Here is a 15,853-nt window from a genome sequence, read left to right as displayed (position 1 = left end):
GGCAACACAGCAAGACTTTGTCTCAAAAAAAAAAAAAGGAAATTTAAAAATGGGGAACAGATAGTCTCTAAAATAAATGGTGGTGGGAAAACTGGACATCCAAATGCAGAAGAATGAAAATGGACTCTGATCTCATGTCACATGTAAAACATCAATTCAAAAATACTTAAATATCAGATCTGAAACTGTTAAACAGAAAAAAAAAAGAAGAGCTCTGTGACATTGGTCTGTGCAATGATTCTTTTGCAGATAACCCCAAAAGCACAGGCAACAAAAGCAAAAATAGACAAATGGGATTACATCAAACTAAAAAGCTTCTGCATGGCAAAAGAAGCAATCAGTGGAGTGAAAATACAACATACAGAATAAGAGAAAATACTTGCAAACCATACGTCTGATAAATAATTGCTATTCTAAATATATAAGGTATTCAAACAACTCAATAGCAATAAAACAAATGAGCCAATTTTAAAAACGGGCAAAAAACCTGAACAAACTTACTTTTTTTTCTCCCTCTATCTCCCAGGCTGGAGTGCAGTGGCACAATCTCGGCTCACTGCAAACTCTGCCTCCCAGGTTCAAGCGATTCTCCTGCCTCAACCTCCTAAGTAGCTGGGACTACAGGAGTGTGCCACCATGCCCAACTAATTTTTTGTATTTTTAGTAGAGACCAAGTTTCACCGTGTTAGCCAGGATGGTCTTGATCTCCTGCCCTCATGATCTGCCCTTCTCGGCTTCTCAAAGTGCTAGGATTACAGGCGTGAGCCACCATGCCCAGCCCTGAATAGACTTTCTAAAGAAAGACATACAAATGGCCAACAAGTATATGAAAAAAGGGTCAACATCACTGATCATCAGGGAAGTGTAAATTAAAACCACGGTGAGATATCAAGTCACACCTGTCAGAATGGCTAATATCAAAAAGACGAAAGATAATCCGTGTTGGTGAGGATGTGGAGAAAAGGGGACTCTGGGACACTGTTGGGAATGCAAATTAGTGTAACTATTATGAAAAGCAGTATTTAGGTTCCTCAGAAAACTAAAATAGAACTACTGTATGATGCGACAATCGCACTACTGGATATATAGCCAAAGGAATTGCAATCATTATTTCGAGGTGATATTTGCACTATCACATTCATTGTAGCATTATTTACAAATAGTCAAGACATGGATTCAGTCTAAGTGCCCATCCACAGGTGAGTGAATAAAGAAAATGTGGTGTATATATACACAATAAAATACTACTTGGCCTTTTTTTTTTTAATTTCCATAGGTTTTCGGGGAACAGATTGTGTATGGTCACATGAGTAAGTTATTTAGTGGTGATATGTAAGATTTTGATGCACCTATCACCCGAGCAGTATACACTGTACCTAATTTGCAGTCTTTTATCCCTCACACCCCTCGCACCCTTTCCGCCGAGTCCCCAAAGTCCATTGTATCATTCTTATGCCTTTGCATCCTCATAGCTTAGCTCCCACTTATGAGTGAGAACATATGATGTTTGGTTTTCAAAAGAAGAAAATTCTGTCATCTGCAACAACATGAATCAACCTGGAGGACACTGTGCTAAGGGAAATAAGCCAGACACAGAAGGACCAATGCTGTGTGATACCACCTATATGATGAATCTAAAATAGGCAAACTCAGAGAAGTAGAGAGAATGGTGATTATCAGGAGGGTGGAAGGAGGGGAGGACAAGATCGGAGAGATTTAAAAGAGTACCTAGGTTGGTCAAAGGATACAAAATCTCAGGAGGAATGCTTCCAGAGATCTATTGTATAGTCACAATGTATTATATCCTTAAAAATTGCTAAGAAAGTAGATTTTAAGTGTTCTCACTACAAAGAAATGATAAGCATGTGAGTTTAAAAAAAAAAAGGAAAAGAAAGAAAACTAAAGAAAAATGTTTATTACTTAAACAACTCAAAACCCAATCTGCCATATTTATGCATTTCTAGATTCCCGATAACTAAAAAAAAAAATTTCTTGTACTGACACTTGACATAGAAATTAAAGCAAAATATCAAAATAATAACAAATTTGGAGGTGCAGATTCTTTGCTGAAAATATTTTCCGTTACCAAGAAACGTTCTCCTCTCAAGAGAAATAAGCATTGCGTCAAGACAACAATGCTCCTGTGAAGACTTTGTTGAGAGTTTTTGTTCTCTGGTGACAACAACACAGTTTGAATTAATTCATTCATCAAACAAAATAATTTTGCATGATCAAACTTGTAATAATCAGAGCACAGTGGGGTACATTTTCAAAAAGAAGAAACACTCCCCTCTGTATGAAGGTTTTTGTGTATGTATCTGGTGCTTCAGAGGTTAATTAATCGATATTAATTAATTATAAATAGTTAATCCACAAAGAAAATGCAGTTTTCCTATGGAAAAATAATTGGTTCAAGGATGTCCAGCAGCTTGCAGTTGACCAACAAGGAGCGGCCTGGCTTACAGACAGTAGTTGCAAAGTGAATGGACAATATCCTGTTTGGAAAGCTGCTGCTTTGATCAAAGAAGGTAAAAATTGATCTTCTCAGTGGGCTAAATTGCACGCTGTTTTTCTAGGAGTAATGGAAGAACTAACAGCGGTGGAAGCCCCTGTGTTTGGGTTTTTACTGACTCACTGGGCAGTGACCAAAGGCCTGGCCATACACTCAGGCAAGAGGGCAGTGGAAACCTGTCCTATCAAAAAGAAGCCCATATGGACCATGGCCTTATGAGGATTTGAGGGGTGCATTAAAGTAGAACCTGTCAGTGTCCATCAGAAGAACTCCCTTCCAGGTTAAGAAGGTGACTGGAATCAACAAACAGATATCTATGGGTGCTCCCGTGAGGTGCTCACCTGAGTCCATGAAAGGGGTGGATACGGGATACAGGGGCACTGCAGCAGCGCAGAGACGGGATCAATCTAGACACATTCCTCTTGCACCCTCCTTGGGCACATAATGCCAAAACTGTACTGTTTGTCAATGAGAGAGACAGAGACTGCTGATGGCTATAGGGCAGATTCTCTGTGGGGAAAGAAGGCCCTGAACATAGCTGGTGAGTGGGACTGACACTGGCAGACTGGGGAGCTACAAATAGGTCTTAACGGCAATAGACACTGACTCTGGACTGGGCTTTGTTTACCCCACGGAAGATGAACACACTCAGAGTGCCATCACAAAACAAAAAACAAGAAACAGAAGATATTACATGGATTTAGATGGTTATCATTTTTTCAGACCAGCAAACACACTGTACAGCCCACAATGTCCAACGACGGGTAGACATATCCTCCTCACAGTGATAGTTTGATCGAGAAATAGGACAGGTATTTGAAACAATGGTTTCTGAAACAGGGAGAAGGCAGGCAGAGCTGGCTTACCTGGCTTCGTAGCTGTGTGCTCACACTGAATATGAATGGGATTAATGGGGTGTCCCCGTTAGATTATTTTTTCTCCGGCTGATCTTGGGGAGAGGGGATGGGGAGAATGCTGGTATGATTAAGCAATTCTTGCCAAGGTAGAGAGTACACTGGTATAACAACTATAATTTTTTCTTTCTTTCCCAAGTTACCCCCCAAATAATTATTTTTTCTCCTCTACTTGATACAATGGTCCTTGTGCTAGGGCTGCAACTGCAAGTACTGGAAGCAGGGATGATTTCTAAACAGAAAACTGTAACTATGCTTTTAAACCTTATGTCAGAATTCCTAAGGACCTAATGGGGGTCAGTTATGCTTTGACCCCAACTGGCAAAACTGGGGCGAAGAGTGAATACAGCTATATTGCCTGGGTGGTAAAAATGGCTCACTAGTTCAGAGCCTACGTAACCTTACCCTACATGAATGGGAATAGACTGAGGGGAGGCCCTTGCTAGATTAGCATTGTTACCAGCAGTCTGGACCAGCACGGTGACCAAACCCAATGTCCCTTCCAGAGGTGGAAAAGTTGAGTAAAAATAAACAACAAATAGAAAAAAAAGGAGAAACAGTAGCCAAGGGTAAAGGAATAAATAAATGGGAGGTACTATCATCTCGAAAGAGTCTCAGAGCAAGAGACGACATTGTTTCAGCTCAATTATAACAGATGCCTTAAAGGGTACAATACATGTGTGCCAAGACCACTCCTGCTTTTGGAACCCAATGAGATAAAAAGGAAACCTGCAAACCCAGTGGCCACAGCTTGGGAGATATTCATGCAGTATGATGGACTGGAGTGATAACTAATGACTGAAAAGGATTCCAGTACTGTGGAGGTATCTTTTGAGTTATATATATTTTTTGTTGTTTGTTTGATTGTTTGTTTTGAGACAGCATCTCACTCTGTTACCTGGGTTGAAGTATAGTAGCACTATCTCAGCTCACTGCAACCTCTACCTCCTGGGCTCAAGCAATCCTCCCATCACAGCCTCCCGAGTAGCTGGTACTACAGACACACACCACCATGCCCAGCTAACTTTTGAATTGTTTGTAGAGATGGGGTTTTGCCATGTTGCCCAGGCTGGTCTCAAACTCCTGGGTTCAAGTGATCTGCCCACCTTGGCCTCCCAAAGTGCTGAGATTACAGGCATGTACTACCGTGCCCAGCTGAGTTGTGTATTCTTTTGATGTAACTGATCCGTGTTTGAAAACCAGGAGATGGCTTGTGATGTGTGTGTGTGCATGTGTGTTGCACACACACATGAGTGTACACACACCCAGTCACATACATATATCGATGCCCTACGCATCTCTTCATCTATATCCTTTGTAATATCATTTATTTATTTATTTATTTATTTATTTATTTATTTATTTATTTTTGAGATGGAGTCTCACTCTGTTGCCCAGGCTGGAGTGCAGTGGTGTGATCTTGGCTCACTGCAACCTCCGCCTCCTGGGCTGGGTTCAAGCGATTCTCCTGCCTCAGCCTCCCAAATAACTAGGATTACAGACACCAGCCACCATGCCCGGCTAATTTTTGTATTTTTAGTAGAGAGGGGGTTTCACCATGTTGACCAGGCTAGTCTCAAACTCCTGATTTCAGGTGATCTGTTTGCCTCGGCCTCCCAAAGTGCTAGGATTACAGGTGTGAGCCACCATGCCCGGCCCTGTAATATCCTTTAGAATAAAGTGAACAACAAAAAAAGATATTCAGAACTAAACTCATTAGTAAACTCCCCTTTAAGCATCAGCCCCCCTTTTTTAGACAAAATAACCTAATATTTATTTTATTATAATGAGATCTTTTGACATGAAAATGCTGAAGGAATTACATCATCTTAAATCATGCATTTGTGACAGGAAAGTACTCAGCACACCACATAGTTGCAAACACGGAAAAACAGTATAATAAGAGGATCAATAATCCTGCAGAAGGACCTGGGTTCAAATCCCAGCCCCAACAGTTACTGGTTCTTGCACCTGGCATGGCATGGACAAGACGTGTTCCCCATGTTGTTTCCTCTTCCTAGTCAGTGACTTTAGGTAATAAGGGCCTGAATTCTGGCAAATGGCATGTGGTGGAAGGGATAGCAGATGCTACTAGGCACTGCCCTAAGAACATTACATAGGACTCTCCAGCTGTCCCTTTGCCTTCAGCAGCAACTGTGAAGGCCACCTCTTGAGGATGATATCTTCACAACGTGAAGGGACCCGGAACCCTGAGTCACTGCCTAGAGGCTAAGCGCCCTCATCAGACTATGACATAAGAAAAATTAACCTTGGCTTGGAAGCCACTGAGGCTTGAGGATTATGCGCTGCTGCAGTGTGTGTGTGTGTGTGTGTGTGTGTGTGTGTGTGTGTGTGTGTGTGTGTGTTAGCTGCAATAAAAAAAGCAGCACTAGAAGCTAAGCTAAAAGAGAGAGAAACCTATGGGAATGGGGGTTCCTGCAGGGAACTGGAACTGGCAAAGAAGAAACCTTCTTAAGGAAACTCAAGAACAAGTCATCAGATAGATGAGCAAAGAGGGAGTTGTGATGCCAAGATAACATTTCCCAAATCTCTTCTACCCTGATCAAGATTTGTGCTAAAGCATAACAAAGAGCAGAGCCGGGGGTGGGGGGGGGGGGCGTCCCCTGGACCCATCTCTGTGAAAATGCAATGAAGAAAACTAGCTGGGAGTCAGAGAGACCCTGATAGAGACAGGGTCGACCTTTGGGCAAAGTGGAAGGTGAGACAGATGACAGGAGAGCTACAGATTCAAGGAGAGCAGAAATGTATTATTTTAAATTGCTGCTATGGTTCTATGGCTGCCTTAAAATTATATTAAACAAGAAAGATCTTTCACATGCACGGATTTTTCTCACACATGGAAAACTAACTCTAAGCAAATTACACATGTTTCAAGAACCTCAGAAAATAAAATAATATGATGTAAATGCCAATGTAAAAAAATATTATTTTTGAAACTTGTTTAAACTGTGACCAATGCACAAAGGCTCCTATATCTAGTTTCATATTATTTCATGAAAATGGGAGTTTTCAATCTGCAATATTCAGAAAGTGGTAGAACTATTGTTAGAAAGCAGCTTCCTTAAACCAGAATTTGCTATTATTTACAAGTGTGGGGCTATAAAACAGTTTTGTTGTTTTAATAGAAGACATAAAAGATGACTGTTTTGTGAATCGAGATCAATTTGCCATCTCTTGGGTTCCAGCACAATTCTGATGAATTTACCAGCAACGACCAAACTGTTTCGGAGCTGTATTAGTCAGGTCTCATGCTGCTATGAAGAAATACCCAAAACTGGGTAATTTATAAAGGAAAGAGGTTTAATTGACTCACAGTTCCACAGGGCTGGGGAGGCCTCAAGAAACTTAAAATTATGGTGGAAAAGTAAGCAAACATGTCCTTCTTTACATGGTGGCAGGAAAGAGAAGACTGAGAACTGAGCAAAACCATTATAAAACCATCAAATCTTGTAATGACTTACTATCACAAGAACAACACAGGGGAAACTGCCCCATGAGTTAATTATCTCCACCTCGTCCCACCCTTGACACATGGGGATTATTACAATTCAAGGTGAGATTTGGCTGGGGACACAGAGCCAAACCATACCAGGAGTCTAAGCACAATTATCAAAGTTCATATACTTGTAGTAAAACAATGCTGTGGTCTTGATGTCAACTGAAAGTCAAAGTATTACAATCACGTATTGCTTAATGATGGGGATACGTTCTAAGGAATGTGTCGTTAGGTGATTTCATCATTTTGTTAATACAATGGAATGTACTTACACAAACCTAGATGATACAGCCTACTACACACCTAGGCTATACAGGATAGCCTATTGCTCCTGGGCTACAAATCTGTACATGTTATTATACTGAATACTGTAGGCAATTGCAACACAATGATAGGTATTTGTGTGTCTAAACATATCTAAACATACAAAAGTTACCATTAAAACACAGCATTGTAATCTTATGGCACATCATTGTTTATGCATGTCTAAACATAGAAAAGTTACCATCAAAATATAGCATTGTAATCTTATGGCACACCATTGTTTATGTAGTCCATCATTGACCGTCAGTATGTGGTCCATCATGGTGGCAGTACATGACTATACTTCTATTATTGTTACTATTGTTAGTAGAAGGCCCAAGGAGATTCCTATATGCCTACGTGTGCTATAATGTGATATTAGCATTGGAGACATTAAATCACCTTAGATGGTAACAGTAAAATTCTTTTTCCTATTAAAAAGCAAAAATAATTAATTACGTTTCTGGAAATTTCAAATCAATGGTTCAACTATGACAGTGCAGAAATGCTGAGAAGATAATAGGCACAATTTAAAATACACAGCTATTTAGTTATTCCAAATTCTGTCTGTAGCTTTGAAGAAATAGGAACACATCATAAAGTATCATATACTATGTATTTATAGAAATGGTGTATTTCTGAAGATTAAAAATAAAATTATAAAATAGGAAATTGGATCCATATTTCATACTACATATATATATATATAGTATATCAAATTCATATTGATTAAAGACTTTGGTATAAAACAAAAATTGTAGATGCTTAGTGGAAAACACAGGTTAATATCCTTTAGATCTTCATGAAGGGAAACATTTTCTTAAATTGGACATAAATGTATTAACCAGAAAAGTAAAGTTTGAAAACTATAAGGTCTATTCCCCAAAAGAGCCCTTGAAGTCAAAAGACAAGTTACAAGCTTGAAGAACATATTTACAATTTGTATAACAAATTATTAGTATCAAAAATAAAGAATTCTAACAAATCAAGAAGAGTGTGCATACACACGCAGATAATGGCAAATAAACATATGAAGAGGAGGTCAGCATTATTAGTGTTCAGCAGACTACAGCAGCCATAATGAGTTACCTTTTATACCTATCCAGCTGGCAAGCATTAAAAATTCTGACACTACCAAATGCTGAAGAAGATGTGAGTCTACAAACTCACTTATATACTGCACATGTAAGTAGATATTAGTGCAACACTTGGAAAAAAAACCGTTTAATATGACATCCTATAATTGGTCAATTATATATTTTATGTTCCACAATTTTACTTCCAGGTATATACCTTAAAAACCTCAAGCACATACACAACAGAAGACATACAAGAATGTGTATCTGTCCCTGTTCACAGATTCAAATTTTATATGGCAGTCAACTCCAACACTATGGATGTCTTAGTAATGATAGTATTAAGTGAAAAAGTAAGTACCAGAGAATTGCATGCATGATACCATAACATGAATCATGCATGATACCATTTTATAAATTTTAAAAGAATTAAAATAAATGTTTCTATAAAACATGTAAATATTCAAATGATTAAAAAGGAAAACAGGCCGGGTGCAGTGGCTCACGCCTGTAATCTCAGCACTTTGGGAGGCCGAGGTGGGCAGATCAAGAAGTCAGGAGATCCAGACCATCCTGGCTACCACGGTGAAACCCTGTCTCTACTAAAAACACAAAAAAATTAGCCGGGTGTGGTGGCGGGCAACTGTAGTCCCAGCTACTCAGGAGGCTGAGGCAGGAGAATGGCATGAACCCAGGAGGTAGAGCTTGCAGTGAGCCAAGATCATGCCACTGCAATCCAGCCTGGGCAACAGAGTGAGACTCCATCTCCAAAAACAAAAATATAAACAAAAGAAAAGAAAACAAGAACTGATCAACTCAAGATTCAGGGTGGTTGTTATCTCTGGAGGGAAAGGAGAGGTAAAGGGATGAACAAAGGAGGAGGCTATCAGGTTAGTTTTCAGAAACAGCCTCTGTTTTTGGTGGTGGTTTCACTGGTGCTTAGTAAATATGTAAAAACAGGCTATACATGAACAAGATCGGAGAGTACCACAAACCAAGTATTATCATCAATTCAATTCTGTGCATATAAAATCCTTTTTAAAAAAATGAAGCCTCTTTGAGAACAAACCCAGATAAAATATCAAACCTCCACTTGCCAGCTCTGATTGAGACTATTTGTAAAAGGATCTTCGTTTGTTTAACATTACTTCCAAAAGAGAAATTGCAACCATCTAAAAGATTCATTAATAGAGGAATAGCTTCAAACATCTGCATACATTTATACTCTTTCATTAATTCGTCTCATCAACACATTGACTAAGTGTCCACAATTTGTCAGACGCTGTGGAATACAATCATGAACAAAACTGATCCAGGCCCTGCCCTCATGTGGCTTAACCATCCTTTAAAAAAGGGAAGACAGGCCAGGTGCAGTGGCTCACTCCTGTAATTCCAGGACTTTGGGAGGCCAAGATGGGTGGATCACCTAAGGTCAGGAGTTTGAGACCAGCCTGGCCATCATGGTGAAACCCTGTCTCTACTAAAAATACAAAAATTACCCAGGTGTGGTAGCGGGCTCCTGTAATCCCCGCTACTTAGGAGGGCTGAAGCAGGAGAATCACGTGAACCCGGAAAACAGAGGTTGCAGTGAGCCAAGATCATGCCACTGCATTCCAACCCGGGCGACAAAAGCAAGACTCTGTCTCAAAATAAAATAAAATATAAAACAAAAAAGGGAAGACAGGTAGTAATCAAAGAGTCACACACACAAATGTATGCTGAAAACAGACAGCACTGTGAAGGAAGGAACATGGGGCTATAGAAGAGAAAAATGGAGAGAGACTTATCTTGAAGGCTTCAGCCAAGACTTCCCGAGAAAAGAGGCATTTAATAGAGGCCTGAAACAACAGAGATCCGGGAGTAGTTAACTAAGCAAAAAGGAGACAGGGAGGAAGTATTGTCCAAGCACAAGGATGAGAGGGTGGATCCTGTGGCAGATGAGAGGTCAAGCTATTACAGAGGTAAAAGGTCAAGGTGGCTGAAACCAGGGCAAGGGAGACATGGGGGTGAGATAGGGCTGGAAAAGCAGGCAAAAGAGATATCCTGGAGCACAATGAGGCCAAGGATTTCAATCTCTGTTCAAAGAGCAATGTGAAAAAGAAGTTTACACAGAAAAGCAACTACATCAGAATCTCACTGGGAAGGGATCCCCTGCTGCCATGTGGAGAATGGAGGGTCTGGGCATGGATGAGACAAAGGCCAATGCTCACTTTGACATGAGAACCCTGGCTCTAGTATGCAGCAGGGTCAAGAATTGTTGGAGGAACAGCAGGAGGCCATCTCAGCAGCACAAGCAAGGGGCAAGGGCCACTGGCCTGAAGGTGTTGGCAGTGGGGCTGCAGAGGGTGAGGATTTGAGAATTCTCTAGGTGGTAAAATGGAGAGCATCGGAGGTGGAAAACACACGAAGAGGGTGGGAGAGGGAGGCACCTAGGATGACTTTAGATGTCTGGCTTCTAGAAATGGATGGAACGCTGGAAGATGAGCTGTGTCAGGCTGGGAGCACGATGAGGTCAGCTTGGAGATGACTGAGCTTAGGGTGTCCTGGGACACCTAAATGGAGATGTCATGTAGGTTGTCAAGTAAGTAGGTCTGGAGGGGAGTCTGACCTGGAGATAAAAATCTGGGGACACCACGTAACTGTTAAAACGAATGAGGTGACTCCATATGAACTGACTTGGTACAATGTCTGTGATCTACTGCCAGATACACACTGAAAAAAGGCAAGTTACAGAACAACATGGATCATATTACTTTTTAAAAACATGTAGAAGAATACTTAATCATCTGGCCTGCAAGAGAAATACACACACTCTGACCTACACACAGACACACACACACACACTCACACAATGAAAGAATATACTAAAATATTAACCTATCCCTAGGATTTGATAAAGTTTAGGTGGGAATAGATAAGTGAATGAATTTCACTTTTACAAATTTCGACTTTGTTGGCACCCTTGTTTCTTACAATGCGTACTTAATAACCCCAATGCCCACTTCGTTCCATCCCTTTTTTCACCCTCCAACTCCTACTTTATCCTGAATCCCCACCCAGTGTCAGAAGCTGGCAAGAGAATAGGATGGAAAGAGGAATGATGATGTCAGTTTTGCACATTATTTTATAACAAAACAAGAACAACTTGGTTGGTGTTTGCTTTGAAGATGCACCAAAATAGCTGTGTCAAAACACTCCTTGGTAAAATGTCATTCCTGCTCCTGAAGGGTTTGTAATCAAGTTGGCTGAGCAGTAAGTCAATTAAGATGATTGTCAGAGCATGAAGTCTACAGGCACACTGTCCACTGCACTCTCCCTAGAGGCCCTCAGTGTGCTCTGAGGATTTCCAAGTCTCATGTAACATCCAAGAACACACCACATTAATCAAGAAACGTTAAAAACTTCCCATTGTGGAGAATAAGGTAGCAGGAACTTGAACTAAACGAATGTGCATGAACAAAAGGAAGTTAATATAAACAGGAAGAATTGGTGGCTTTTGTGGTTTATCCTGGGTTTTCTTCAGTTACTTAACATAATCACCCTGCACAGTGCCAGTCCACACTCAGTATATACTTGTGGAATTGTTTTTAAAATATCCAAGCCTCTATTGGACCAGGAATATTATTTTTCCAGAACAAAAATGGGGTAATGCTGAAACGGAAGCACTGTAATGGCAGAAAGCCAAGGGACATATTGTGTAGCTCCATGTGAACTTTCTTCTTCCATTCCCTGATTACATAAAGCACAGACTGATAGAACCAAATGAGATCTTGAAACTGCCTTGTTCAACAGCTGGGCAAAGCATTGTTTAACCATCCTTAACTAAGAAGTATATGCTGAAAATGTGGAACCAACTCAAATGCCCATCAATCAATGAGTGGATAAAGAAGCAAGTACACACAATGGAATACTACTTAGCCATAAAAAGGGACGAATTAGGCTGGGCAAAGTGTCTCATGCCTGTAATCCCAGCATTTTGGGAGGTGGAGGCAGGTGGATCACCTGAGGTCAGAAGTTCAAGACCAGCCTAGCCAACATGAAGAAACCCCATCTCTACTAAAAACACAAAAATTAGCTGGGTGTGGTGGCGCATGCCTGTAATCCCAGCTACTTGGGAGGCTGAGGCAGGAGAATCGCTGGAGCCCAGGATGCAGAGGTTGCAGTGAGCCGAGATCACACCATTGCACTCCAGACTGGGAAACAGAGTGAGAATCTGTCTCAAAATAATAATAATAATAATTAATTAATTAATTAATGGCATTCACAGCAACCTGGATGGGACTGGATAATATTACTCTAAGAGAAGTAACTCAGGAATGGAAAACCAAACATTATATGTTCTCACTCATAAATGGGAGCTAAGCTATGAGGATGCAAAGGTATACGAATGATATAATGAACTTTGGGGACTCAGGGGGAAGGGTGAGAAGGGGATGAGGAATGAAAGACCACAAACTGAGCTCAGTGTATACTGCTTGGGTGATGAGTGCACCGAAACCTCACAAACCGCCACTAAAGCACTTACTCATGTAACCAAATACCACCTGTTTCCCAAAAACCTATGGAAATAAAAAGAGAGAGAGAGAAGTGCATGTTGTACAGATATACACCTAATAACTGAACCATGAGTATATATCGTACCGGGAAGGCAAACACAGGTGAAATTGTTCCCATCTTGCTTTTCATTTGCGTCAATACAGCTCGCGTTGTTCTGGCAAGGTTTCCTCTGGCAAGCATCGTATTCTTCACAGAAAGTACCCACGTACTGCTCCTCACAGGTACAGGAAAAAGTTGCCTAAAACACAAAAAAACACAGTGTCTGTGGTAACAGACTGGCACCTCTCAACAGTGTGCTTTGGCTGTGAGACTCAAAGTTCAAAAGAACCACGTTTTATAATCAGCAATCTAATCAAATCACTTATGTCATAATCTAGTTGAAATCCTAGCTTTAAGAAAAATAGTATGTTTCTTTACAGTCTAATCTCAAACACATTTTTCTATTATTTGTTCATATTTATCCCCATCATTTTCAATCTTCCTAAAATAGAAATGAAATGAACTTGTTTTACACTAAAATTGAAATTTTGCTGACCAGACATGGAAATGGCAATTTTGCTAGAGCAGACAGATTGTGCTACAGCCATTAAATTAGATGTCACTCCAACCAACTAAAATCCTTCAACAGAGATAGCACTTGTAACAAAAATGTCATCAAATGTCCAACCCAGACCATCCTTTCAGAGCACTGAGAAAACGCACCAAATCACTCCTTCAACTGGCCTCCATGTACAGCCATGCAGATGATCTGAGTACAAGGGAAAATAAAAGGAGTATAATTCAAGTAACCATTTTGCATAGCTTATGATATTAACATTATCTTAGTAAAAGACCATAACTCAGACACAGAGAATGGAATTTGACTCGAAGCTTCATTTCTGAGATAGTTGTAAAATACAAACAAAACTGGGTTTCTTTCCCCTTCTTAATGCCAGCCTGGGGGTAGTGGTATGTCTGAAATAAACCACAAATCTGTCCCCAAAGCCTACGCGAAGTAATATAAATCATTACAGAAGATTTTTATGAGGAAGAGAGGAGGAGAGGCAAAGGACAATGACATTAGCAGTTCCTACTATTTAAGAAAATCTAAACAAAACAGACAGAAGTCCCTTGCCCAGCTCATCTCCAAGCCCGGCACATGGGGCAGGTGTTCAATCTCTACCATTCCCCAGTCATTGTCCCCTCACCTTCCCTGCCTCTCCCTGGTCTCAGCCTCCTGCTGCTGATCTTAGAGACTCTCTCCTCTTCTCTTCTCCAAGCACTGTCAACTCAGGATCTCCACACAGTACCCCCATAAGTACAACCCACTGCCTGCCTTCCCCTCAAAGAGAAAAGAGTTATCCATTCTTCTCTTTAATAAGTTTTTGTCTCTCAATCAAGTTTCACAGCTCCTGCACATTTCTTGATCAATTTACTCCTGAATATTTATGTTTTTGTAGCTATTGATAATGAGATATCTTCTTCATCCTATTCTTGTTAATACCCATGATACCTGCTAGTAATTATTACTCAGGAATAGAATTCTAGGGTTTTGTTTCCAGTTATCACACTGAGCTTTCAGTACAGGTCAGAGATTTTAGTTGATTTCCAGGTTTTCTATATGACACAAAACCAAATAATAACAATAAGTTCAGAGCAATTGCAAATAGTAATAGTCATTTTTTCTTTTCCAGTTCTCAAGGTTACATTGGCAGCTCTTCCAGAATAATTTTGACCTTAAAGGGATGTTGGTAGAATTTACCACTAAGTAGATTGTTGGAATGACTGTGAAATTTTATCAAATGCCATTTTAGCTCCTATAGAAATGATCTATTGTTTTCATCTGTGACCTATTATGACATGAATTCAATATCTAGATTTCCTAGTACTGATTCAACCTTATGCTCCTGGAAGGGACACCCACTGAAGTCATTATGCAAAATGGTTTTAATATGGCTGGCTTCTGTTAGTAGTTACACTTCTACTGCCTTCCATTTCACTCTCCCTTCACCCTCTTTCCCCAACAGTCTTCTTTTTTAAGAAAAAGCTGTCCCTTGCACATGAGATCATGTTTTACACCGCATAGGAGGATGTCCCTCACAACAAGTGACTGAAAAAGAAGTGTGCAGACCCCTCAGAAACCAACCAAGAGGCCAGACAATAGGATATGACATTTAGCTCAAACAAACTGCCAAATGTTATATAGGTGCCTTTCTTCTGTTAACAGAATATGGTTTTTTGGTAAGGGAATATGACAGGTTATTGTAATCCACATAATCAAGTCTCCTTTAGTTTAATAATACATTCTTCAATGATATCTTAGAAGCTAAAGCAATTAGAATTTTTTCTAAAAAAAAATAGCCTTTCTTCTTAAGCTGGAGCTATATTTTCTGGCTTCTACTTCTATCATCTCTCACCTCTTTGTGGTAAATGGAAATTCCCTCTTCATTCTAGCAATAAAATGAGGATCTATCTGTTTTTTCATCATGTTTTGGGTTTTTCCCGTTTGTATTTGTAGCTGGAAGCTAAGAGAAGCTGTCAGAAAGGTTTTTTTTTTTTTTTTTTAACAGGAAACTCCTTTTTTTAGAACGATCGTCTAAGGGCAATCTTGTCCTTGCTCAGATGCATAAGAGAGTACACATTTGACATGTGCGTGAGTCCTGTTTGGAGCTCTCTGCATCGGAAGATTTGTGGCCACCTTTGAAATGTAAATGCAGTGCACGACCAGTGCATACAGTCCCAAAGCAAGCCTCCAAATCATGACAAATTACTATATGTCATTGGTCTTGGCAGCTGTCCTCTAAAATTTAGTTGGTTTGTATCCAGACATTCCATACTGCAGATAAATTTGCTTGATTATTTGAGGGATACATTTAGCATGTAATTTATCTAGTGCATTCCATGGAAACTATGCTGCTTATGGAAAGAAATTATTAAAAACCCCAAATTAAATATCTTCAAGTTAGCTTTTTTTTTTTTTTTTTTTTTTTTTTTT

At 39.9% G+C, this 15,853-nt stretch overlaps 1 protein-coding gene across 1 annotated transcript in view; it reads right to left on the bottom strand.

Annotated features, from left to right (window-relative positions):
• The window catches only part of DNER (delta/notch like EGF repeat containing), a 326,985-nt gene that overhangs the window by 98,633 nt on the left and 212,499 nt on the right, over positions 1–15,853 (bottom strand). The window contains exon 7 of the mRNA XM_017895295.1: positions 12,964–13,117. Coding sequence (XP_017750784.1) covers positions 12,964–13,117 — 154 coding nt within the window. The remainder of the gene's footprint in view (positions 1–12,963; positions 13,118–15,853) is intronic.

This window comes from Rhinopithecus bieti, unplaced genomic scaffold, assembly GCF_001698545.2.
Source record: "Rhinopithecus bieti isolate Rb0 unplaced genomic scaffold, ASM169854v2 scaffold_24306, whole genome shotgun sequence".
In the NCBI taxonomy this organism is placed as follows: Eukaryota; Metazoa; Chordata; class Mammalia; order Primates; family Cercopithecidae; genus Rhinopithecus; species Rhinopithecus bieti.
The sequence above is the reverse complement of the archived record's forward strand: the minus strand, read 5'-3'. Positions and strand labels throughout refer to the sequence as shown.